This window comes from Hibiscus syriacus, unplaced genomic scaffold, assembly GCF_006381635.1.
Source record: "Hibiscus syriacus cultivar Baekdansim isolate YM2019G1 unplaced genomic scaffold, ASM638163v2 tig00001120_pilon, whole genome shotgun sequence".
Lineage (NCBI taxonomy): Eukaryota > Viridiplantae > Streptophyta > Magnoliopsida > Malvales > Malvaceae > Hibiscus > Hibiscus syriacus.
The window spans coordinates 618,681-644,070 of record NW_024061845.1 but is presented as its reverse complement, the minus strand read 5'-3'; the positions used below and the strand labels follow the sequence as shown (position 1 = coordinate 644,070).

Below are 25,390 nucleotides of genomic sequence, written 5' to 3'. Positions count from 1 at the left end.
TCTCTACTCCATCTTCAACAGTCATATTTGATGTTTGTGTTGAGATCGAAAACCAAGAGTATGAGCTCTATGTTGCTCAAGACAATACCATAACCCTATGGCTCTTGTCTATTATCGCTCATCACTTGCTTCCACAGTTTTATAGATGTTTAAACGTCATGTGTGATTTGAAAATTCGTCAATAATAGTAGGTCCATTATGTTCACTATAAATTTACATCTATTAGTAAAGGTCAGATGGTCGTGCGAGCATACATTTCATCTATTAAGGAGTTTTGTGATTTTTTTTATTGTATGTGGTAATCATGTTTTCGATGTTGATCATGTTGCAACCCTTCACAATGGGCGATTATGTATTCAATTTAGTTCATACATTTATCAATATTTAAAATGTAAAAAATAAAAAAAATAAAATACACAAATCAATAAATGAGTTTTCAAACGAATCAGAACGCAAACATGATCGAACTGAATACATGTTTGTTCGTGTTTTCTCATTTATTAAATAAACATAAAAAATTATATTCATACTCGTTTATTTAATTTAATAAACAAACCTTATACAAACAATTTATAAACATTTTAGCAAATGCTTTATTTTTTGGGTAAATTTATTGAATGCTTTATTTATTACGTCTCTATAGATAAATTGAACATTTGAAGACAAACAATCCAGTCATGAACCACAATTATAATTTATTTAAAATTTAGTATTTAAAATCAATATTTACATACAAATATTATTTTTCTAATTCCAAGAAAAGAGTTGTAAAATTTATTTGGTTTCTGATAAATAATTTGTTGAGAGCATTGTAGTGGTACCTGACCTACCGAGCGGCGCCACTGCTGGTTCCGGGGTTGGCTTCGATAATCAATAAAAATGAAAAGAATCTAAAAAACCAAGAAAATATTACTTCTTCAGACATCTAATTTAGCAGCGAGAGAGAGAGAGAAGGGCATAATTAAAATTTTCGTGAATTAGGGTTAGTAGCAGTGGCCAAAATGGCCAACCAATTTTACGGTTACTCTTCCCCATCACCTTCCGCCTCCACTCTCCAACGCTATATCGACGCCGATACCACCACTCAGTCTCAGTCTCATTTGCTTCATCAGTTCCACCCATCCGCCGCCGCACTCATCAAACGCCCCTCTCAAGGTAAGCGAGCTACCCTCATAACATATTATATCAACTGCTTCTTTTAGTTTCAAGGATTCCATATACAAATCAGATTACCATTTTTATTTATTTCTTCTTTATTGTGTTTTGAACGTTTTTTTCTTGTTACGAAACTGCCGTCTTAGATGCTCGCTATTTGATCTAAATATTGATGCTAAGGGTGAGCTTTAGCATTAACCTTTACTTGCTGCCTTTCGAACTTTTAGATCAACTCTTGTTCTTTATAGTAAATGGTTATGATGCCGTTATTATCAGACCAAACAACTTAATTCTGATGTCTTCATGCTTGTGGGGTTTTTCATCGTCAGTGCAGTGATGATATTGTTATTGAGCTTATTCTGTACTAACATTGAGGTTTAATGCAACCTGGGATCAGCTTGTTCAAAATTTGACCCCATTTTGTGTATGTATATTTTTTGTACTAGTATTGTAAGTCATCTTGATCCTTATTTAACTGTTAGCAACTTTGGGTATCTCCCTATGACGGTAATTAGCTTTGTATCTAGTCTAACTATATATCTAGAATTCAGTCATATTTTTAAATTAAAAATTTAAAGTATTTGTAATTTTTTGACACAGTTATTTGATGTATAATTCCCAAGCCATTATATCTTCTTTATATAAAAGCACATTTTATGTCGAACTTATATTATTAACATATATATTTCCTGTTTTTGTTGCATATAACTACTATGTACTATAGTTCTCTATCATCAGAATGTTTTGGATACCCAAAACACACTTGGGCAGCTTGAAGCTTGGTACTCCGCTAGCTCTTTAGTCAAGCGACCTAGATTGGAGAGTGCGAGCAATTTACCTATATATCCTCAGAGGCCAGGAGAAAAGGATTGTGCTCATTATATGCTCACAAGAACCTGTAAGTTTGGAGATAGCTGCAAGTTTGACCATCCTATTTGGGTTCCCGAAGGTGGAATCCCATATTGGAAAGAGGTGACCGTTTATTGCCATCTTTTGCGCAAATGATAATGAATCTTATTAGACTATGCCTATAGAAATTACTTTTCCTTGGGTAAAATATAAGCATTACTATCCAAATGGAATTTTATTTTCAAATGCATAAATTTTATTTTAAGAAGTACTATTATCTAAATACTATTTGTGGCCTATAAAGTATATGATTGCTGCTTTTCTGCATGGATAAGCATATTTGCGAGGCTTGTCTGGTTATTCTATAATTTTATTGGTATTCAAAAGATTTTTTAATTTGTACTACTATAGCATTATGCTTGAATATTTTATGAAACCCAATTACTATTCTAAATGATATCTAGTAACTAGGAAATAGAGAAATGGTCCATTTTCTATAGTGGTTCCCAAAATTCACCCTCTCTTTGAATTTTATGTTCCTGTTATTATTGTATAATAATTATTAATATTATTTATATATAGATACCATTTAATTAATATCATATTAATCCGATTTCTTGTTATTTCTTTGGAACACCCAAGTTCCTGAACATTCTTCAGGCCTAGATGTATGCTTTTGTTAGATGATGGTCTTGTTTTGTAAGATTCAAATTCCATGCTTATGTATATATATCTTCATAATAGTTGTTTAGAATTTTTTTTTAATATAATAGTTTTAATAGAAAGGAATTTGGGAGTTCCATTATTTACTTAAAGTTTACAAATTCTAAAGTATGTCTAAAATTTCACCCTTCTATCGCAATGAACTTATATTCCTAATGGAATTCCCCCCTTTCTGGAGTCAAAAGAGGGACACAACTACGCAAGAGTATTTTCTCTCTCTCAACCTTTGCAAAAAATGAGGATAGAAGAAAGCAATATGTCTACTTTTGGTGGCTCTTCTAGGGCATGCGTATAGGAGTTGGTGTTTGGGGGTAACTGCTAATAAGAGCAACCTAGAATGATGGTATGCAGAACACGGGTTTCTCCTTAAGGCCTTGCCTCAAGAATTTCTGGCATCTTCTTTAAGGAAGCTGAGACATTGTCTGACTTCAGCCTGAGAAAAATGTGGTAAAAGGGGCAGCTCTCCAATCTCCTACAATTGGTGCATGTCAGTGCCTTTCTAGGAATGTGTATTGCTGTCAGTTTCTCCTGCTAGACGGTTTCAATGCAGTGGAGGGTGAAAATGATACACCCTAGGGTTAATAACATTTCTTCTCTCAGTTGTTTGGCTAAGTTTGATGGTCTATTTTGTCATAGCTTGTGGTTCTTAATTTCTGAAAGGATCGCATTAATATCTACTTTTGTTACTTCATTTCCCCCCTCTGTGCATATGTAATAATTGGGATCATCAAATTGTTATTTTTGTTTGACTTGCACACTGTCTGGACAAGAATTACATGGTTGTTCCAATTAAAGATACATTGCAATCTGTTCTACATTTTTTAAAAGCTGTTTATTTCTCATGAGGACACAAGAATGTGCTTATTACTCATATTTGTTTTCTATATTAGAAATTTTACACTGTTATTGCCAAAACAGAAAGTTAGGCTACTGTATTATGATACAGTTTGATTTGCTTCTTTCCTTTAGGCTCCAGTGGTTCCTGCTGGTGAATCCCTCCCTGAGAGACCGGGAGAGCCAGATTGTCCTGTAAGCTATGATTTATTTTTATGCTTTTAGTTTATTTGATAAGTTGAAGACTAGTTCTTAAAATATTCCATTCTATTGCCTGATTGATTTTGCAGTATTTTATGAAAACTCAGAGATGCAAATTTGGTTCGAAGTGCAAGTTCAATCACCCAAAAGATGAACTGGATCCTTCTGTATGGTCCATTCATCCAGGGTTCCCTTACTTTGCAGTTATTTTCATTTGACTCTTTATGGTAACGTCATGATTCTTTTCTCAGGGTGATTCCAAGAATGTACAGGCATCTGGTTTACCAGAAAGGCCCTCTGAACCCCCTTGTGCTGTAAGATATTTACCTCCTATGGTTGACTAGTACCAAATGTGACTTTAAATTTGTGATCTTTGATCTTATAACTTTTGCAGTTCTACATGAAGACTGGAAACTGTAAGTTTGGGGCTACTTGCAAATTCAACCACCCAAAAGATATCCAAATACAGTTATCCATACAAAACAATGCCAACTACGAGCAGAATGATACAGTCTCGAATATTGGTGGAATAACAGGAGACATTAAGCCGGCACTATATCACAATTCCAAAGGACTTCCAATGAGACCGGTAATGTATCTGTGCATGCATTTGTTTTTCCTTTTTAATAAATAGTTGGTGCGTCAGTGACTTAGAATAAGTAAGTGACTTAGAATAAGTAGGGAAGTATGGCATCCTAATAAGCAACTGTACTTTTGACATGAAAAAATTGACTTAACATTCAAGTTATAAGGGGCAATATATAGGCATTAAGTTTAAGTAATGGGAGGAAGAAATGTGGGTAAATGGACTGGCACTCAATTTAGTGAACCGGTCAAGTATAACTCCATCAGTGACGTGAAATGTTTTAGTACTATCACTCTTGTCTTGGTAAAATTAAATCCGTATAAATTTGCATTTATTTATTTTATCTAATCCCATAATGTAAATATGTGTTGGGAAAGAATCTGAATAGATTAAAATGAAAAGTGTTGTGAGAAGTATAAAATCAAGAGGCATCTGGTATTGATTTCGAGGAGGCAGGGCAGTGAACTCTTGTCAGGAAATTTGTGGTTAAACGTAGGATCAACCCTACCACAATCAGCTTCAAATCACAATTGCCAATCTCATAGTTGATTAATAACACTCTAAATGCAATTAACGTGTACAGTAAGTAGGCACAACATCATTGTTGATGATGATCTCATTCCCATTATGACCCTCTAAGCTATCTTTAGCATCCAAATAACTTACCATAGTAATTTGATGAACTATACTATGCTTTACAAGGTGAAGTGCATCCTTAGATATTAAATGGGATCCACTGTCTGAACATTTCTATCTAAAGGTTCCTCAAAGTCTTGGTCTGTGGTATTCATTGTGGTCTTCCTGTCGTTCTAAGCTGTGTGGCCTTTACAATGAGCTCTAGAACACTGAATTGAGGAGCTGCTGCAATGCTTTATGACCAGCTGCTGGATTAAATGAAGAAAGTTTAATATTCAGTGTACTGCTATTATTTTCAAGTAATGGGAATAAAGACTTCTCTAGATTGATCATGCCTGTCTAATGGAAAGTAAGTCCAACGTTAGGAAATAGTCCTAGTAATCTCTCTGCAACTAAAGGTCAATAGTAAGCTTCATTTACTGAATTTGGACTAGGCAATTGTTGGTTCCTAGTCTCCTCTTTAGAGCTTCATCCACATAACTGATTAAAGGTGTTCTGTTCTTTTTGACAATGGGACAACCATAGATCTAGATCAAAGTTATGCTCTTTTATATGTTTCAGTAAACTGCTAGGTAACTGGATGTTTTCGGCTGTTGGCAGATTAAACTTTCATTTCGAATTATGAGTGCCAAATATATGTTGGACATTTTTTTCAAGCTTTATAAGAATGTTTATTCATAGATATATTAGACAAAAGTATTTAATCAACTTTATAATTGTTTTCTTTGTCTGTGTATTCACTTTACTTGGTTGTTAGGTACTTTATTTTCCATGAGCTTAAGAGCAAGTTTATGAAGGTCATAGATAATGTATATTTGTTTTTGACAGGATGAAGTAGATTGCCCATTCTACCTGAAAACTGGCAGGTATATGTTAGTAATCTGTCAAATTGATTTATAATCAAATAATTATGGTGTATGATTCAAACTTCTAAATTTTCTAACTTTTCAATTTTAGTTGCAAGTATGGTTCTACATGCCGCTACAATCATCCTGATAGGAATGGTATGTCAAATTTGATGTTTATAATTTTGAAGATATAATTCATTTAAGTTTATAAATGTTGCATTCAGTATTTGCACCTCACACTTTACTGTTGAGCTTTTGTGCAGCATTTATTCCTCCTGCAGCATTAGGCCATTCGCTTGTAGCATCTGCAAGTAATATGAACATTGGAGTTGTTAATCCAGCTGCTTCTATATATCAAACTCTTGACCCTAGATTAAGTCAGACAACTCTTCTTGCACAGCAAACATTGTCAACGGTAATGAGAGTTTTTATGTTTCTGCATGGAAAATTTTATGTTTCACGATAGCCCTCCACCTCTCTTCCTTCTTCTGTCCCTATCATATGTCAAACTGCATGATTAGTGGTACATGGGTGACCTGGAGCTAGTATGTCAATTTTTAAATGGATAGGGCTGTAAATGCCCATTGAATTTCTAGTTGCATGTCCAACCACTTTTTGCCCATTTTTATGGGAGAGGCCCAACCTGCCCAAGAAGCTTTTTCCTTATAAAATTTTGTTGAATATGAAATTAATTCTGACAATTTTGTTTATTTTATCTTCAAAAATCTAATTTTCATTTAAAACAATAAAAGGAATTATTATTTTCTTTTTTCTTTTTTTCTCCTTTCTTTTTACTTCTCTATCATACCTCCAAACCTACAACCCTCATCTAGCTATCTTAGTCCAAATTCAGCCTTACATATTGCAATTTGGCTTGCTATGACTAGATTCAGCCTTGGCCAGCTAGATTGGCATTGGTCTAATTCAAATATGGTTGCATGTTCTAAGCCTATGCAATTTAAATCAGTTTGGGTGGCTAGAAAAAAGTTGAAGAACTTTTTGTTTAACCTTCATACGAAATTAAACATAATTATTCAATTTGAAATAGCGAGTATAATTTTCTTAGTCTTTTTTCTATTTGGAGGAGGGGGTGACTTGAAGCCAGCTATTTGAGCAATGGATACTTGCATTTACCATTGGGTCGAATGATCAGGTTAAATTTTGTTGAGTAAAGACCTTTGCTAATTCTAATAACATATCTTATTTTTTCAAAGATTTCAAATAACAAAAAGATGAAAAATAAACTTGTAAATATTTTATTAATCAACATTTTAGGTAATATTTTCTTGAGGGTCAGGTCATTTTCCAACTACATTGTCACTTGTTTGCAAGTGTTTCTATTTTCTATGACATATTGGGGCCGTTGATAATTTCAATCTTACAGCAATTCCGCTTGATTTGGCAATCTCATTGCTACATTCTTTTCCAAGGGCTATTAAGTCACTCATATGCTACATTCTTTTGTTCAAATTCATATCTCCCAAGCTTCACTCAGCCTGTGGTTATGAGTTCCTGTAGCCACTTTGATCACATTGGACAGACTGCTTTTAGATACCTTTTTGCAAAATCTAGAGTAATCTTTACTTTTCAGCTTCAACTTTTCTTCCCATGTTTGCCAAAATATCCTGTACAATAACGCAAGAGCTTTTTTCTCTGGGAAGGTATTTTGTTTGATGTTTCTGAATTTTTATTGTTTCCCTAAGTGTTGATGCATATTGTTTGTTTACATATTGCAGTTGGCAGGCACTCCAACTGTGTATCCTCAGAGACCTGGACAAACTGAATGTGATGTGCGCATCAATCCATTTATGTTCCAAGTTTCAACATATATTTGTTTTTTAATTGTTATTTTGAATTCCTAGTTGTTACCCAATATTCTTATGACTATCAAGATTTTACACATGATTTGATCTTGGATTAGAGCCGCACAATTCTTTCGTGACATAAAGCATCCAAGTTACCTTGGACAGACTTTTGGCTCACTTTTTGATGATAAGCATCGCAGGAATCCATATGCTTATTGATGACTTCTCCCCATTTTATTTATTAACATTGCAGTACTATATGAAAACTGGAGAATGTAAATTTGGAGAGAGATGCAGATTTCATCACCCCGTTGATAGGTTAGCAACCAATGAAGCTTCTCAGCAGGCTATTAAGCTCACGCTTGCAGGATTACCTAGGAGAGAGGTTTATTTTATTTTATTTACTAATATCTTTACTACTAATTATAATCTTTTTCTTTTTCTTTGTTTATATATGTGTACATAGAATTAATATTTGTCTAGGATACATCTTCAAGAATAAAATTGTAGTTTTTGGCCGATGCTATTGAAATAATCGTGGGATACATTGACAGGGATCCGTGCATTGTCCGTACTACATGAAGACCGGGACATGCAAGTATGGTGCAACGTGCAAATTTGATCACCCTCCCCCTGGGGAGGTCATGACTTCATTACAAGGAACATCTGCAACATCATCAGGATGAGAAACATGACGTGAGAACACAGCTAGGAGAAGCATGTTTAAATAATCAGTTAGATGGGCAACATGAATGTTACTAGGGTGGATTTTGTCAATTTAATGTATGACTGTTGATTAAGTTTCAAGAAGACATAGCCATGTTAGTAGTTGGATTGTTGCTTGCAATTGTATTGCAGTTTGGTAAAATTCTCTGTTCCAGTTTGTAATTCAGGTATTGGATTGAAAGACAAATTGAGTGCTCCATCATCAAAATGGTGTTGGGTCATTTTTATCAGAGTAAAAGTTTCAGATTTTTTGGGGTTTTCTTGCATTTGAAAAGTTAGGGATATTCCATTTTGGTTTATAGTAGTAGGTTGCTTTTGAGTCGATTGAACAGGGTGCTGGCCAATCACCTTACTGAGTTTGGATTTTAAAATTTTGTTATGGTCGGATATAGTTTATTCCAATTGTCCTTTGATTGTGTCAATTGGAATTGTAACATCCCAATTTTTGGCTAAATTTAAGAAATTATAAAGTGGAGGATTTAATTGGTATTTTGAAAGAAACGGTGGATTAAATTATAAAATTTTAAAGTTGGTAGATCGTTTTAAGAAGTGCAGGAAGTTCAGTTACTAAACACTTGGTTTATTCATTTTTATTATGAGTTGAATTATAAACCATTCCCCGCATTTTTCAGTTTTCTATTCCCCAACAACCCTTCTTTCAACTCTGATTTACTCGTCGTCCGACCTCCGATCGACGAACCGAAACCACCATCGTGTTCGTTGTCGATCGAGGAACAAAACCCCTCACACCTTTCGTTGTGAATCGTCGTCGTTCGTCGTTAATTTCAGTCGGAAGTATCGTCGGTAATAACTCGGTTTTAGTTGGGTTTTTGTCGATTCACGACGATCCGGTCATCCGTTTACGACACCTCCTGCACCATCGTGTTCCTTGCATCGTTCCGAGTCCACCGATGTTCTCTGTTTCTCCGTTATCACCGGCGCGTGGAGGGGTGAGACCGTCAAAGTTTCCGACGTTTTGAAATCAAGCTCTCCGTCGTTCAAAATTGTGAACCGAGCTTTGTAAGTACCTCAAAATCGTTTAAAATAATTTTTAGGAATTTTCCGACACCGGATTACTGTTCACGCGATGCACGCGCCACCCCCGAGAGTGGTCATCGTCTGGGTGATAACTTTGTAATTAATTTCTGTTTGGGTGCTATTTGTGTAAAATTTGGGTGTTAGTTTAATAAATATTTGCAGAATGTGGCTAATTTGGTAATTAATTTCTGTTAGGGTGTTATTTGTGTAAAATGGTCGACCGTTGATCGTTGGTCGGCTTTGACCGCAATTGACCAGAACTTTGACCGACTTTGACCGGGCATTAAACGACCTTTGACTTCGACCGAATATACCTATCCTGACGTTTTTCGACGTTCCAAATCCGGTTTCGTAGTCCGTTTTTCAAAATTCGGACCCGAAGGCCTCGAAATTGCCAGTCAAACCCGTTGACTTTGATTTTGACCGAAAAATTCCAAATTTTCGAAAAGTCATATTTTATGCTTTTGACGTCCTGAATCCGAATCCGAAGTCCGTTTCGCCAAATTCGAATCCGATAAGCTGTTTTTCACTGATTTATCATCTGATTCGATCTGTTTTTCATAATTAATCACCGTTTTTGATGTAATTTCTATTGATATGGATCTGAGGAAATATTGGAAGATGATTTCAAGATTGAGGGTATTCGAATGGAATTTTTATGGTCGATCAGTATGGCACAGAAATCGATGTAATACTTTACCACCTCTTTATGCTTTATGGAATATGTTGATATTGGTAAATGCATGAATAAGATAATGTTTGTCACTTTTGTGGAGTTGAATAATTTATACACTGAATATGAATGTGGTAGAAATTTTGTAATTGAATACAGATCGAATGACTAATATAAGAGATTGAGGAATTTTTAGAATTAAATTACAAATTTGTTATTATTGATAAAGAAATCAGCCTGGATTTGTAACTTATATTTTATATCATCAAAGGTTAAATGTTAAAGGTACTTGGATGAGAAATTATGATAATACTCTAGTAGAGTAAAATTACGAAAATATCCTTATGTTGTAGGATTACAAGAATTATCCCTGGAAGTTGGTTAATAACTCTGAAAGGACATATTGATATAATATAATTACATATGTGCATAAGAAATGATAGTTTTGTTTAGAAAATTTGGATAACTGATTTTTAACGCCAAAAAAGGGTTTGTGCAAGATGTTAGAAGTTTGTTAAGTAATAATTTCAAGATCAGAGAATGTTCGGGAAAGCAATTGACCATAGGATCTTTAAATTATAATTATTTTCGTTAAGAGCTAATATCGAAATTAACTGGTTAAGAAATTATGAAAATGCCCTTGAGAGGTAAAATAGTCTGAGTTGACCCTGAATGAGAAAGTACTTTGAGGATTTGTACTTAATTTGATTAAGTACGAATTTGATTGTTAAGATCCGACTTAGTGCAGAAGAATTCTTGATATTCCGTTGGTAAAAATCTGAGAAGGCACTTGACCCGAAAATATACGAGTTATGAGTAAATACATGAAGAACAATTTATCGGAGGGTGCTCTTTTATCAGAATTGTTCGAAGGGACTGAAATATATGATAAATTGGAATTAAATAATAAGATAGGATGGAAGGAAATTATTGAAATACATCGGATCTGTAGAATGACCATAATACCCCTGCAATGGAAATGACCCAAGAATATCACCAAGCTCAGGAATGATTGGATATCCTTGAGCTCTGAAATGAATGGAATAAAACGAAATACCAAAATTACCAAAATGCCCTTATAGCATATACTAAGTAAATGTCTTGGATTCATTAAGGAATCCAAATAAGCAGAGGTGTGGGACTACCTTTAAAAGTTATGGATCACAACTTAAGTGAGCTGATCAACCTTAATGATATGTCAGTACCTGAACGACATAGATATTATTCGAACGCGTGTTCATCTTCTCAAGTTTGGTTCGATGATAATTTTGGAAATATTCAGCTCAAAAACTCTAGATCGCATTCAATACTAAGAATTTTATATTTGTTCGACAAATCAACTACGAATACCGAACTAAACTGAAAGGAAGTACAATATGTATCCAAAATTCAGAAATGTCCGGAATTACTCTGGAAAATTCTGAAGTAGCTGGAATAGACTTGACTGCTAAATGAACTAGGTAACCTCAAGGACTGAGGATTAAGTAAGAGATTGGAATAAGCATGAAAATTCTGATGAACTTACGTGATGTATTACCCCTATGGATTATGAACCACAAATAAAGTACGTCGGCATTTCCTGATATAGTTGACACATGGAAATGAAATAAAGACCATTAGAATATCTGTTAGTCACCTTAAGATATGTTCATTGATGACTCAGAATGTGATATATGGATAAGAATATTTGGTATTAAAGAGTAAATACCCTGGAAGGTTAATGAATTTGACAAATTGACAAGTATTAGTTCTGTGAGTTATTTATCTAGAGTTGTTCGATAATTTGATCAATCGACATAGATTTTAAAGGTCCTGAATCTTCGTTATTCCTTATCAACTCAAATCACTCTGGTCATGTATGAAAACATAAGTAACTCATATGTAAAGAATTTTGAATACCCTTCTTATTACGTAGAGCTTCCGATAAATGTTTGAATAAGATGATCATGATAAGCATATTATGAATAACTGATGATTTTGTCAGTTAACAAACTCTTCTAATAGTGATTCTAATTTCCGGCATTCTATCGGTAAACTGAATATTTGTGTTTCTCTGCCCGATAAGATTAACTTGTATCTCTAAATAATATCTGGAAACTCTAGTGTGTTCCCTACTTATATGAATATTTTATCTGATTTCTGATTTGAATTCTGTTTTGACATCTGATCTGAAATTTGTTCTGATTCCTAACATGGATTCTGTTCTGATATATGATCTAATTATGTTTTGGTTTTTGATATCTCCGTTTACCGACGGAAAAATGTTTTATCTGGGGGTTTATTGTTGGAGGAAGATTATTTGCAGACTCCTCGGCTTTGTGCTCAGGGTCTAAATGGCATGTGCGGTTAGGTGTATGGTTCTGGGGAACCTACACATTTATGATGTGAACGGATGGGAGTATATATATATATATGTTTTAAAAGATCTGTATCTTCTTACTAGTTTTACGGGAACACATTAGAAAACCTATTCTGATCTCCTGAACCTAAACATCCGAAATATTTCCATCTGAAATGAATATTATCTGTTACTACCTGCGATATCAATGGACCTCAACTCAGCCTAAAAATATGTAGATATCTGAACCAATAAGGAAATGTATGTTTATCTGTATCTGCAAGTTCTTCAGCATCATCTGGTAGTTCTGTATTACTGAGCTTTCCGAAGCTCACTCTATTACTCAACATTGCAGGTTAAAAGAATTGTACTAGTGCAGCTATCGACATCAGTAAGGGAGTTTTTCCGGCGTTGTTGCAGAGTATGATACATGTGATTAGGGGGCATGTAATTGTATTTTGTTTTATATACGAGTCTAAAAATCTGTTTAATTTTTAAATAGTGACAAATGATTTTATAAGTTTACATGTTCTGATAAAAAGTTTTAAATTTTCTGCTATTTTTACAGTGGGTCGCTCCGATGACCCTAATGTGACAACCCAGATCGGATCGGGTTACCTGCATCGGTCTGAGGGGGTTACAGGAATCATTATGTGAAAATTGACACATTGGCCTCACTTAGTGAAGATTGACTCTGGACTTAATCCTTAATCAAAAGTTTACTGTTTTGGAGTTCCAAATTTGATGTCAACTTCAGTGCATATGCCCGCAGAGGATGATGGTTATACTTTGTTTGGGTTTTTATATTGTCTTCTATATTATATATATATGTATGGGACATGATTCAATTACATTTAGTGTAAAACTTTTAATTTTACATTTTTTAGGACCTTTGGATGAGGGAAATCAAAGGTTGAGATTAACAATAGGAAACAAGAAGATATTCACCGAAAAAAATCGAATTAATATTAGTCTTTGATTTTCTCTCCTCTAACGATTCTATAAAGGTATAAAACAAAAAGTTTTACACTAAATATAAGTAGATTCTAACCTTATATAATATATATATATATATATATACATAGGCTTATCGAATGTATTTTCAGATACACCAATACATCGATCAAAGTGCATGTGATGCAATGATATATATTCACAACATTTTTCTTTCATATTTTAGAAGAACAAGACAATTCATTTTGAAAAGAAAAAAAATCATATTTTAGAAAGAAATTGAAAAATCTATATCTTAAAAGATTGCTTCATGAGTAAGCTTTTCAGAATAATATGAAAATCGAAGTGTTTTTATACTCATCACATCAATGAGATGCTACAAGAGATGATAGTGGTCATCGACGATTTAACCCTTCTACAGTGGATGGAAATATGTTAGTCATGACAATTTAAAGACTCATATATGAGATTTTGAGAGCCGATATAGGTACTTAAGTATGGAAGAAGGAGAGTCAATATAATCCTCTAGATTTGTTGAGAACAAATCACAGAACTTTTATGTCGGAGGAAGAGAAAGATTATCCTTTTAGTTTTGAGATAATAGCTGTAAAGTGATTGTAAATGACGATTATGAGAATTTAAACAAATCTAACAGATATTGTTTAATATTTATTTATTCAAGTTAATATGTATATAGCTTATTATCTTTACTCATTTAATTATCTTAAATATATATAAATTAAAAGAATTTTACATTATATAATATATATATATATATATATAACTCTCGAAAGATATCGTATATCTAGAGTGTGCCATTCGAGTTTCCTCTAGTTAAATCTGTGCACCCCGACCATAGTCAAACAAAATTGGCGTACAAAGCTCGCTAATATATTGTCAAGGGAAAAGAAAAAAGAAAAAGAGAAACATTGGCATGATAGTAGCCGACAAAGTCCATGTTAGGCTAAACTTACCATTGCAGTTTGGGGTGCAAAACCATGTGCCTTCAAAATTGCAGGACTGCACAATACCCAATCACCAACTCACATGCACCGCTTCATTCAAATGTATCGTTTTCAGTCATTCTTAACTTCACCTCAATACAACAAATAAAAACCATTATTTTCACTGCCATTTAAGCAGGAACGTGAATCCACACAGGAGAACCTTGCACTACCAAGAATACAGTAATTCATTGTCTCTGTGTTTGAAATCCGACAATCAATTTCATTCGTATATAATTTATACGTTTTGATTATATTCTTCAATTCTTATGAATTTAACTGCAGCTAAACGTACTTTTGATTAGGGCATGTGTCGCTCGATAATAGTTTGAAAAACTTGTGCTAAAGATGTTTATGACTTTGACATGAATTGCGAGGGTAGGGTCACAATGTAATTAAGCAACTACCACAGCAAATATTGAAAATGGCACTTTGGTGCGATTGGGTACCACCATTTTCCCCCCAACCACATTAACAACCATGTGTTGGTAACATGGCAGCAATGGGGTCTACACAATCTCATCTCATTCGTCCCATTTTACCTTTTATTTAATATTTCACTTCCATTTGCCCTGAAAGAGGTTAGGTGATATTTTTTCCTTCTGAAAAGATATTATTTAGCCAATGGCAGAAGGCAGAAGGTATCTGTGGGGTGATGGTCCCAAAAATATTTAAAATTTAAGAAATTTTAAGTTAAAATAATGGTAAAACGGTTCTTTATTTCCTTAAAAAAATACATAATTATATAATTTATTATTGGTCTTTAAAACTTTTTAAATATCTCAATTAATAATGTTGAGTTTTATTACTGTTTGTCCCGTCCAAACGTGATAGTTTAAAATAAGTTTTAGAAGGATAAAAATATTATAATAAATATTAAAATATTTGATTAAAATTCTTATACAATACTCTTTTATGCATTTATTTTGTTAGATCTACTCGATAAATCACATTTTCGTTATTTTTCTTTTGCCTAACGAACCTCATATTTTTTCTAACCTTCGAAAGTTCTATGTCATTCGGTCATCTATAGTCTATTGACATGACTATTGATAGATTTACATAATTTACCAATCAAATATACTATAGGACAATCATATCTATTTATTTTAGCCGACTATAAATAATTATAGTCATCACACCAATAAGTATATACATATAAATTATCATGCAAGGCTGGAAAAAAAAGGAAAGGATGCTCTCTCACTCTTTCTCGACGGTTATAATCTTTGTCAACTTGTCTATTCTCTATTTTTCCGAACAATAATTTATAACTTTTCGTTTAAATCAAAAGAGATAAACCCTCAGAATCTACCGTAATCTCACCCATCAACATATTTAAAATGTAAATAGAAATAACATGAACTTAACATTCCATATATACAAATTATATATATTTAAATTTATATTCACCGTATTAAATTTAGAAAATCATTATTTTTGTTTTAATAGAAATTTAGAAAAAGCATTAATAAAAAAAGAAGTGGGATGAAGCTAACATAGAATAAATGTAATGTAAAAGTAAACGGTTATAACATAACCACCAACATTGGGTAAAAGAGAAATGAATTGGACGAATAAAATAAACAGAGTAATTGAGTCTCCCGCCTTTTCCATTATGATCCGAATCTAATTTGAATTACTGGCCAAAGTAAACCCTACACGAGAGGCGCAAATGCGGGGGAAGATGTCAACAGCGTAAAGTTAAAAAAAAGGAGGGAAAGGCGTAACCGAAGAAAGGGATAATGTAAAAAATGACTGATTTAATTACAAAACACGAAGAGAGCACAGCAAAGACAAGGACAACGACAATGGCTTAGGGCTTAGGCTTATCTTTTAGATTAGTCAGTGATTAGCTGCGTTTTTCTTCCTTGTTCTTGTTTGTTTGTAATACTAAGCCTAAAATGAGGGGTGGATGATGACTCGGTTTTTTCGGTTATTATGTTTGAATTTGGTTATTCAAAAACAGTCCAAAAAGTTGGTTTCATTGAAACTACCAACGGCAGGCTTTAAAGATTCCTTTGAGATGATGACCCTTCGACCTCTCTAATTTATCCACACACCCCTCATGCCCTGCATCGTGGCGCTGGGAAAAAATTATTCAAATCATACATATCCACAGGCTAATTTTTTTCAACATATCTTGATAAAATAATTTAAGGTGGTTTAAATTTTTTAGGAAAGTTTTTTTTATGAATAAAAAAGTGATATTTGTTTAAAATATTCTTAATCAATTGATAATACATACATTCTGCAAATGAAATAAGTTCGATTTAACCATCTTTTCAAATAAAAGATTTTGATGTTATAAATTCTACTTCATTCATAATAGGGATGAAGTAACAAAAATAGTTAAGTTAAAATAAAAATTAAGGTTGGTTGTATTTAATTTAAAATTGACAGCATTTAAGAAATTTTTAAATGAGAACGATGAGAATGTTGCTTATTTTGTCTAGTATAAGAATCGATAGGAATTTAACAAATATTTAAACTGAAAAAATAGAGGACATTAATTTATTTAATTAAATTTTAATAAAGACCTTAAAAATAATAAAATCTAAAAATTTCGGGAGTTAATCGGTTCGTATAGTTTCAAAATATTTAGGTATATAAGATGATTTAAATTGATATTAATTAAAAAAAATCAGTTGAGTTGTAATTATTAGTTATTAACTTAAACACAAACATAATATAAGCGATTCATCTACTTCGACGGCTTATGGAGAAATATAGGGAAAAGTCTAGAGATCTTCACATGGCGTTCATTGACCTTGAGAAGGCTTATGATAGCGTTCCTCGCGATACGATCTGGAAGACTTTGGAAACGAGACGGATACCAACTGCTTATATCCGGGCGATTCGTGATATGTACTGTAGATCTACTACTTACGTCAGGACTACAGTTGGCGACACCGAGGCATTCCCGGTGGAAATCGGACTCCACCAGGGGGTCGGCTCTTAGCCCTTACATCTTCGCCTTGATTATGGACGACATCTATTGTGCGACACCATACGGTGTACCTTGGTGTATGTTTTTCGCTGACGACATTGTTCTAGTTGCTGAAACAAAATCTGAGTTGAATAGTAGACTGGCTACCTGGAAGACTGCTTTGGAAGAAAAAGGTTTAAGGATCAATATTGAAAAGACAGAGTATTTATGTTCAAACTTCAATGGGAACCAAAACGATGAAGATGTAGAAGTATGCATAGAAGGACACGTCCTTCCCTCAAAGGATTGTTTCAAGTACTTAGGGTCTATGATACATAAAGATGGGGGTGTAGATGATGACGTTACACACCGTATAAAGGCGGGATGGCTAAAGTGGAGGGCTGCTACTGGAGTTTTGTGTGACAATAAGGTGCCTCTAAAACTTAAGGGAAAATTTTATAGAATGGCAATAAGACCAGCGCTGTTGTATGGATCAGAATGTTGGGCAACCAAGAAGGATCACGTAAGGAGGATAGAGGCCGCAGAAATAAGAATGCTTCGATGGACATGTGGTAGGACTCTGTGGGATATGACGACAAACTCTGCTATTAGGATGTCCTTAGGGGTGGTGCCTGTTTCCGAAAATTGAGGGAGGAAGACTACGGTGGTTTGGGCATGTCCTTAGGCGACTACCGTCGGATGCGGTCAGGAGGGTAGAGTCGATTACAGTCGACGGTGCCAGAAGGAAAGGACGACCAAGGCGGAAGTGGGAAGACTGCTTGAGATCTGATTTGATGGATTTAGGCCTTACCGAAGACATGACCTATGATAGGAAATTATGGAGGCTTAAGATTAGGGTAGTCGAGTAGTGTGGGTCACATCTATAGGGTGTATCATCTTTGTCTTCTTTTAAATGCATTTGTAGTAATTTCCATGACTTTTACTTTTTATACTTTTCTGTTATTGGTATTTATGAAAGATTAGAACTGGGCTTGCTATAATTGTCTTCTGTGTATCATTCTCGTCATGTTTCCTCTGTTAAATTTAGCCGGTCTTATGTTTCTGTCTATATGCAGAGATTCTTTCGCAGGGATTATTTTGCAGGGATTACTCCCCATTACAGAAGCACATATGATATTAATGACTGCATATGAATACTGTTTAGCTATGTATTTATGTAATTATTTATACATGCATTGCATTTTATCTATATTTTTAATTTTCTGACTGTCGGAGGTCTTTCACGGAAGCTATCCTCAACCTGACGTTGGGGGCAGCCTATTACCCTACCTCCCCTTGCCCCATATATATGGGAATTGGATTTTGTTGTTGTTGTTGTTGTTGTTGTTGTTGAATAAAAAAACTGTATAAATGATTATGGTTTAACATAAGAGATCCGTAGGCCTCTGGTTTGAAATCTCAGGAGCATGGAATCAAATAACAATATCGTTGTTAATCCACATGCAACCCTAAATAGTGTGTTGTTATTATGATCCATAACTGTGACTTCGTCTTCAGCGCGCGTGTATATATATAATAAATATGAAAACCCTTTCCTCCCATCCCTTTCCCTCACCCGCCGCCTTGAAGTTGAAGTTAAAAATTTCCAGTTGAAGGCCAAGCATTGACGCATAAGCACACAGAGAGGGGAGCCAGCTGCCCTTATCCACATTCGCTCAACTTTCAGATTCTCATTTTGATTCTGCGAAATTTATAGTAAACACCGTCACCAGTCCTTTTTTATTTATTTATTTTGATTCGTGGCTTTGGGTTTGGCCTTGGATTTGGCTTTGGCTTTGGACTTTGGTTTTATCAGAGCAAGACCAAAGCTCACTGCTACCCTGCCCCTTCTGCTTTCCTGCTTTTTGTTTTACTGCTATAAATAACGTCTCTCTTTTCTCATTCCTTTCCCCATTTTCGTTTAGTTTCAAAGAAGGCAAACCGGGAGAGAAAAATGAAGTACGTTCTTGTTACCGGAGGCGTTGTTAGCGGGTTGGGAAAAGGGGTTACCGCTAGCAGCATCGGTCTTCTTCTTAAATCTTGTGGCTTTCGTGTCACTTCCATCAAAATTGGTACTTGTTCTTTTTTGAAATCTCATATTCCCAATGCTTTCACTTTTGGAATAAACTTTTTTTTTTGTTATGATGTCGTTTGCAGATCCTTATCTCAACACTGATGCTGGTACAATGTCCCCTTTTGAGCATGGTGAGGTCTTTGTCCTCAATGATGGCGGCGAGGTAATATCTTTTGTTTATTTTTTCGTGCTTTATAATCAAAGCAAAGCATCCATGGTCAAATGTTAATGATGGTGTAAATTGACCTTGTTATGCATTTGAAGGTGGACCTGGACCTTGGAAACTATGAACGGTTTCTTGACATTACATTAACCAGTGACAATAATATAACAACAGGAAAGATTTATCAGGTCTGATTCTTATATCATTTTCTTCTTTCAGTCCACGTTTTTTTAGCTTTTGGAACGCTCTGTTCAACCTCATGCTTTTGATTTGTATAGTCTGTTATTAACAAGGAGAGAAGGGGAGATTATCTTGGAAAGACTGTTCAGGTTTGTTTTAAAAGTTATGTTATACTCTCAACAAAGATTCCCTAAATGTGTTATGCTACTTACATTTTCCAAATTTTATGTTTTTTCTCTTGCTCTAGGTTGTTCCTCACATCACTGATGCGATACAAGAGTGGATAGAGCGTGCAGCAAAGATACCTGTTGATGGAAAGGAAGGTCCGGCTGATATTTGTGTCATTGAATTGGGTGGAACTATAGGTACATTCACTCCAACAGTCTGTGTTTGTATTCGTTATTTTCCCCCCTGTTTCTCACTCGTAACTCTTCTGGATCCAGGAGACATTGAATCTATGCCATTTATTGAGGCACTTGGTCAATTCTCCTACCGTGTAGGTAAGAATATTCTTTTGTGCCTCCTTATCTAATTAGTTTATGCTAATTTCTTTTCGATTGTTCTTTTTGTGTGATGGTAATTTCACTTCTTTTTGTTTATTTTCTTAGGCACTGGCAATTTCTGTTTGGTTCATGTCAGCCTTGTTCCTGTTCTCAATGTTGTTGGTGAACCGGTACCTCTTGATACTTCATTATATTGTCTTGTGTACAGTATTCCATAGCAAATATGCATGAAACTGAGAGAAGCATGATGCATGAAATAAACTTTTCTGCTTTGATGAGTCAAATAACAGAAAACAAAGCCTACCCAGCATAGTGTTCGGGGACTTAGAGGACTTGGCTTGACACCAAATATTCTTGCTTGTCGCAGTACAATGGTTCGACCCTTATTTCTCTTTTTCAATTGTATTTACCAATGCTGATTTGGCATTTCTTATTCATTCACTTACCCATTTTTTTTTTTGCATCAGGCACTTGATGATAATGTCAAGCAAAAGCTCTCTCAGTTTTGTCATGTTCCGGTAATGACACATGAATGCTTTTAGTTGACTTCTCTTCGTCTCCTAAATTATTTACTACTGTTATTAAGCAATATGACTTTTTCCAGGCTCAAAATATTGTCACTCTATATGACGTTCCAAATATTTGGCACATTCCTTTACTACTAAGAGTAAGTAGTTCACTTTTTTGAGTTTGGTTTTTTGTCTAACATTCTTAGTTCAAAGATAGAAATGAAAATTTCTGTTATCTGATTCATTTGTTTATTTTTCTGATCACGAATAGGATCAAAAGGCACATGAAGCAATCTTGAAAGGACTGAACCTTCTAGGGTTTGCTCTATTAACTCTCTAATCCACCCTTTAATTTTTTTCTTATCTAGTTGATCTGTCTCCATTTTGTTGTCCGTGTTTTCTTTATGTTTTGGCTCTGATGTGAGTACTTATTTATGTATCAAGTTCTGGCTGTAGTTTTCTGGTATGTATATTTACACTTGTCTGAATTACAGGATTGCAAAGAAGCCTGATTTAACAGAGTGGACTACTAGGACCAAAGTTTATGACAAGCTTCATGAACCTGTAGGTGCCAAGAATCACTAAATTGTTGAGTAGTCTGCGTTTTTTGCATATGGTGGAAATTATAATTCCTTTGCAGTCATTTACATTTCAGGTTAAAATTGCCATGGTTGGAAAGTACATTGGGCTTAAAGATTCTTACCTCTCTGTTTTAAAGGTAAAAGCTTTATTAGTTCTGAAAAATATGAGAAATCTTGTTGTTGCATTGTTACTCATTTATTTACTTCTGCCCCTTTTACCAAGTCATTTCAATCAGTTAATGCAATCTCTGTATTATTCATTTATTTATTTCTTCCTCTTTTAGCAAGTCATTTAAACTAGGTATGCATTATACATGTAAATACCTAACATTTCGTAACAACTCGTTCTGTATTCTTCATTTATTTATTTCTGCCTTTTCTACCAAGTCATTTCAACTAGGGTTGCTTTATGTAAATTCCTAACAACTTGTACCCACTCTATCCTATAAAGGCCCTAATTGGAAAGAAATTCTAAAAGTTAGAAGGCAAATAGGCGTGTAGTGAAATTGGCTTCTAATATTTTAGGTTTATTGTGATAGGCACTTTTGCATGCATCTGTTGGCTGCCGCAGGAAGCTAATTGTAGAGTGGGTTGAAGCAAGTCACCTTGAAGACATTACTGCTAAAGAGGTTGGTTTTAAATTTTTTGGCACTATTTTTCATGGATTTTTTAATGGTAGTTTTTGTAGTTAATGCTCACAATGTCTATAATTTACACCTTACAGGATCCTGACGCTTACAAAGCAGCATGGAATCGTTTGAAGGTTTTTTCACACCACCATTCTTGATGTGGAATGATCTATTTTTCTCTTTGTGTTTGTATCCTGCAGTTTCTCTTGAGCTATTTCCTTCGAAAGAACCTCTAAAAAGTCTTCTAATGTAGGGTGCTGATGGTATCTTAGTTCCTGGAGGTTTTGGTGACAGGGGAGTACAAGGGAAAATTCTTGCTGCAAAATATGCTCGTGAAAGCAAAGTTCCTTTCCTGGGCATCTGCCTCGGGATGCAGATAGCTGTCATAGAGTATGCACGCTCAGTTCTTGGTTTGCATGATGCGAACACTGAAGAGTTTGATCCTCAAACATCAAATCCTTGCGTTATATTTATGCCGGAGGTTTGTTAGCATATTATGTTTGAATCCCCCAACCAATAAATAAATAAATAATCCGTGTCTTGTCCCATTAAGTGAATAGTACGTATTGTTTGATTTATTTTACAGGGTTCGAAAACTCATATGGGAGGAACAATGCGCCTGGGATCAAGGAGGACTTACTTCAAGGTTCCTGACTGCAAATCTGCCAAGTTGTAAGAACACTGCTCTCTTAAACTTTATCCATAAATGCAATGTTACAAACTTCTTGAGATTGTTCGGGGTTAATATTAGATGCATCATTTCTTTATCTTAATAGTTGTTTATTCTAGGTATGGTGATGCAACCTTTGTTGATGAACGGCATCGGCATAGATATGAGGTAGTCTACTCATGCATGAGATTATTAGATGTCATGATAATGATGATGGTTTATTTCAAGTTCTTAATGATGTCTGTCCTTTGTAGGTCAACCCTGATATGATATCAAAACTTGAAGCAGCTGGTCTCTCATTTGTTGGCAGAGATGAAAGTGGTAGGAGGATGGAGGTAAGTTACATACAGTATAGCATAGCATATCACTATGAAAACCCAGACTTTGCGCGACATTTGCATTGATCATTAATCTTATATTTAGTTACTTATAGTTATGAGCATTGTATGTTGGCTTGTACAGATTGTAGAACTACCAAGCCACCCATATTTTATCGGTGTTCAGTTCCATCCTGAATTCAAGTCGAGGCCAGGAAAACCTTCTGCACTTTTCTCAGGTGCTTGTCCATAAAATCTGGCATAAAGTGTGTATATTGGTTGCAGCATAGTTGGTTGGTAATTAAATTATTCTATCTCAATCGATGATGTGCCTAGTTTGCTTAATGATGCATTTTCTTCAAAATCCACTATAACTGGTAGTTAAAATTTAAGGATGCTACTGCATGTAGATCATTTTGTAAATTGCAATAATTGAAGGTGATGGTGTTTCTGTTCTTGTTGCTACTAATTCTCATTCAATACAAAAATGTTTCCACAATATTTTGGAACATTGCGCATTTGGTAGCAGCTATAAATGAGCATATAACTTATGCTTGTTTTATATCTCATGACGATCCTTTTATTTCATGAAGTAACGCCTGAAAAATAACCCGTTTAACCTTGGCAGTTGAATTCACTTTATATGTTCTTGTAAATCTCCAGGACTCATTGCAGCATCATGTGGGCAATTGGATTTGCTTTTAAACAAGTCCGATCATGTAAGCAACGGAGTGACAAACGGGATAAATACCGGAAAAGCACTTCCAAAGGTCTGGCAAAACGGTAACTGTTTAAAGTCCGCGAACGGTTCATTAAACGGTGTGTACAGCAATGGTAACGGTGTGCACCATTAAGCCTCGATAGAACTCGTTTCGGTGTTGCGTTTTAAGTGTCTCCAAGAGCATTAGATGGACAACTCTATATATTACTGGGTTTAAGTTTCTCCAAGAGTTTTCATAGAACTCGGATCTGTCTGTACAGTGGTCGAGTATGAGTAGGGTTGCTTAGCAATTGAGAGACAGGCAATAGTTTTCCAGGAAGGTTTTTTTGTGCTTAATGATATACATGAAGCAGCAGCAGGTTAAGAGAAATATGGAGCAAAGTTGAACTTGATTTTAGCTTTAATTCATTTTGATTGCAAGAAGAGAATGCCCTATGTGAACAATTGAAGACCTAGCATTCCTCTGCAAAAGCCATTTTATGTTTTCAGTAAAAGAAACTGGCCTGATGATGATGATGCATATTAGATTAAAGACTTTAAATTTCTCGTATTATTATTATCATGGAATTTTATATTTTTTGTTAAAAGAATGCAAGTTATTTACCTCAATTTTTTAGGGAAGGATATTAGCTTATAATACATTATTTATTAATAGTGTATAAACATTTTAATTATGATCAGAATTTATTCTGATACAGTAATATTTGAATTATCAAAATGATTGGTATATTATAATTAATTAATGTTTGTTTACATTAATTATTATAAATATATAAGGTCACAGTATGTGATGTTGAAAGTAGTTTTGGAGGAGGGTGGAGTAAAAATTGACTAGAAAAATTGATCTTTTCAACTCGATTTGAGTTGATTTTGAGTTGTAATTTGATAAATATGATTCGACTTAAAAAAATTTAAATTCAAATTGAGTTATAAAATAGAACTCAAATAACTTTAATAATAGGTCTAATAACTCGAAAATTTTAGTAATTAGTGAATTGATTTTTAAGTTTGAGTTGAATTCTTGGGCTTTGTATGATATATGAAAATTTTAATATATGTGTATTGTATTGTATTTATGGTTATAGAAATTGAAATCAAATAGTAACATAATATTTACAATTATATTTAAACAGAAACTCGAATAACTCGAATTGATTCGACTAAAAAAGTTTACAAATGAAGTTTGAGTTATAAAACAAGATTTGTCAACTTGAATAAAATAAAAATTAACTCGACTCGACCGAACACTCATCCCTATTTATTTCGAAGAATCTTAACCTAAGATTTGTTGCTCTCTTTTTCTCTTTTATTGTCGATAATGATATATCAATTTTAATTTTATGGTTGATTGTTGATTTTTCCTCTTCTTTCTATTTTCATTCTATCGATTTTGTCATAGTATTTGTCATACTTTTATTTTGTATATTGAAGTAAATTATTTTATTTTATTAATTTTATATGAAACGATGAATGTTCTATTTATTTATTTATTTACTCTTGAAGCATGCTATTTGTTTGTTCTTTGTAATGTCTTCTATTTTACCAAAATTAGATATGGTATTGTACAATTATTTGATTATCTCATGCTTTAGATCATTAAGCTTATTCTCTTTTACCGGTACACCTTCACAATCATCAAAGATTGATTACGATTGAATTGTGATAAAATCAATTTATCAATATGTCGTCATTTTTATATGTATTTTCATGTTAGTGTTGATGAAGTCTATTTGCATCCATCATT

The 25,390-nt window shown here is 34.1% G+C and overlaps 2 protein-coding genes across 4 annotated transcripts; both read left to right on the top strand.

The window, feature by feature from the left end:
* Nucleotides 1-864: 864 nt before the first annotated feature.
* LOC120121669 (zinc finger CCCH domain-containing protein 37-like) lies at nt 865-8,596 on the top strand. Of its 2 annotated transcripts, none has more exons than XM_039140988.1 (12): nt 865-1,155; nt 1,880-2,127; nt 3,697-3,756; nt 3,852-3,929; nt 4,014-4,076; nt 4,157-4,351; nt 5,813-5,850; nt 5,942-5,988; nt 6,096-6,247; nt 7,569-7,622; nt 7,891-8,022; nt 8,222-8,596. In XM_039140988.1, the coding sequence occupies exons 1-12, from the start codon at nt 1,002-1,004 to the stop codon at nt 8,321-8,323; spliced, it is 1,323 nt and encodes a 440-aa protein (XP_038996919.1). In that variant the 5' UTR covers nt 865-1,001; the 3' UTR covers nt 8,324-8,596. The 2 variants fall into 2 exon arrangements, with proteins under 2 accessions (XP_038996919.1, XP_038996913.1); XM_039140982.1 differs by having other exon boundaries at nt 903-1,155; nt 8,192-8,596.
* A 10,602-nt stretch (nt 8,597-19,198) lies between these two features.
* LOC120121633 (CTP synthase-like) lies at nt 19,199-24,036 on the top strand. 2 transcript variants are annotated; one of them, XM_039140959.1, is made up of 21 exons: nt 19,199-19,371; nt 19,457-19,536; nt 19,638-19,724; nt 19,815-19,865; nt 19,964-20,081; nt 20,160-20,216; nt 20,325-20,389; nt 20,510-20,593; nt 20,687-20,737; nt 20,824-20,886; nt 21,000-21,046; nt 21,223-21,292; nt 21,384-21,446; nt 21,849-21,938; nt 22,034-22,072; nt 22,192-22,419; nt 22,525-22,610; nt 22,728-22,776; nt 22,863-22,943; nt 23,071-23,164; nt 23,589-24,036. In XM_039140959.1, exons 1-21 carry the CDS (start codon nt 19,254-19,256, stop codon nt 23,777-23,779), a joined length of 1,812 nt encoding a protein of 603 aa, XP_038996890.1. In that variant the 5' UTR covers nt 19,199-19,253; the 3' UTR covers nt 23,780-24,036. The 2 variants fall into 2 exon arrangements, with proteins under 2 accessions (XP_038996890.1, XP_038996884.1); XM_039140953.1 differs by having other exon boundaries at nt 19,200-19,371; nt 21,369-21,446.
* The last annotated feature ends 1,354 nt before the right edge of the window (nt 24,037-25,390 follow it).

Excerpts from the sequence above, each read along its gene's own strand:
- LOC120121669 (XM_039140982.1), top strand. The coding sequence starts at position 1,002 with ATGGCCAACCAATTTTACGGTTACTCTTCCCCATCACCTTCCGCCTCC. Across the intron at positions 3,757-3,851 it reads CGGGAGAGCCAGATTGTCCT|TATTTTATGAAAACTCAGAG; the intron begins GTAAGCTATGAT and ends TTGATTTTGCAG. Across the intron at positions 3,930-4,013 it reads AAGATGAACTGGATCCTTCT|GGTGATTCCAAGAATGTACA; the intron begins GTATGGTCCATT and ends TTCTTTTCTCAG.
- LOC120121633 (XM_039140953.1), top strand. The coding sequence starts at position 19,254 with ATGAAGTACGTTCTTGTTACCGGAGGCGTTGTTAGCGGGTTGGGAAAA. Across the intron at positions 21,047-21,222 it reads AAAGGACTGAACCTTCTAGG|GATTGCAAAGAAGCCTGATT; the intron begins GTTTGCTCTATT and ends TCTGAATTACAG. Across the intron at positions 22,420-22,524 it reads GCGTTATATTTATGCCGGAG|GGTTCGAAAACTCATATGGG; the intron begins GTTTGTTAGCAT and ends TTTATTTTACAG.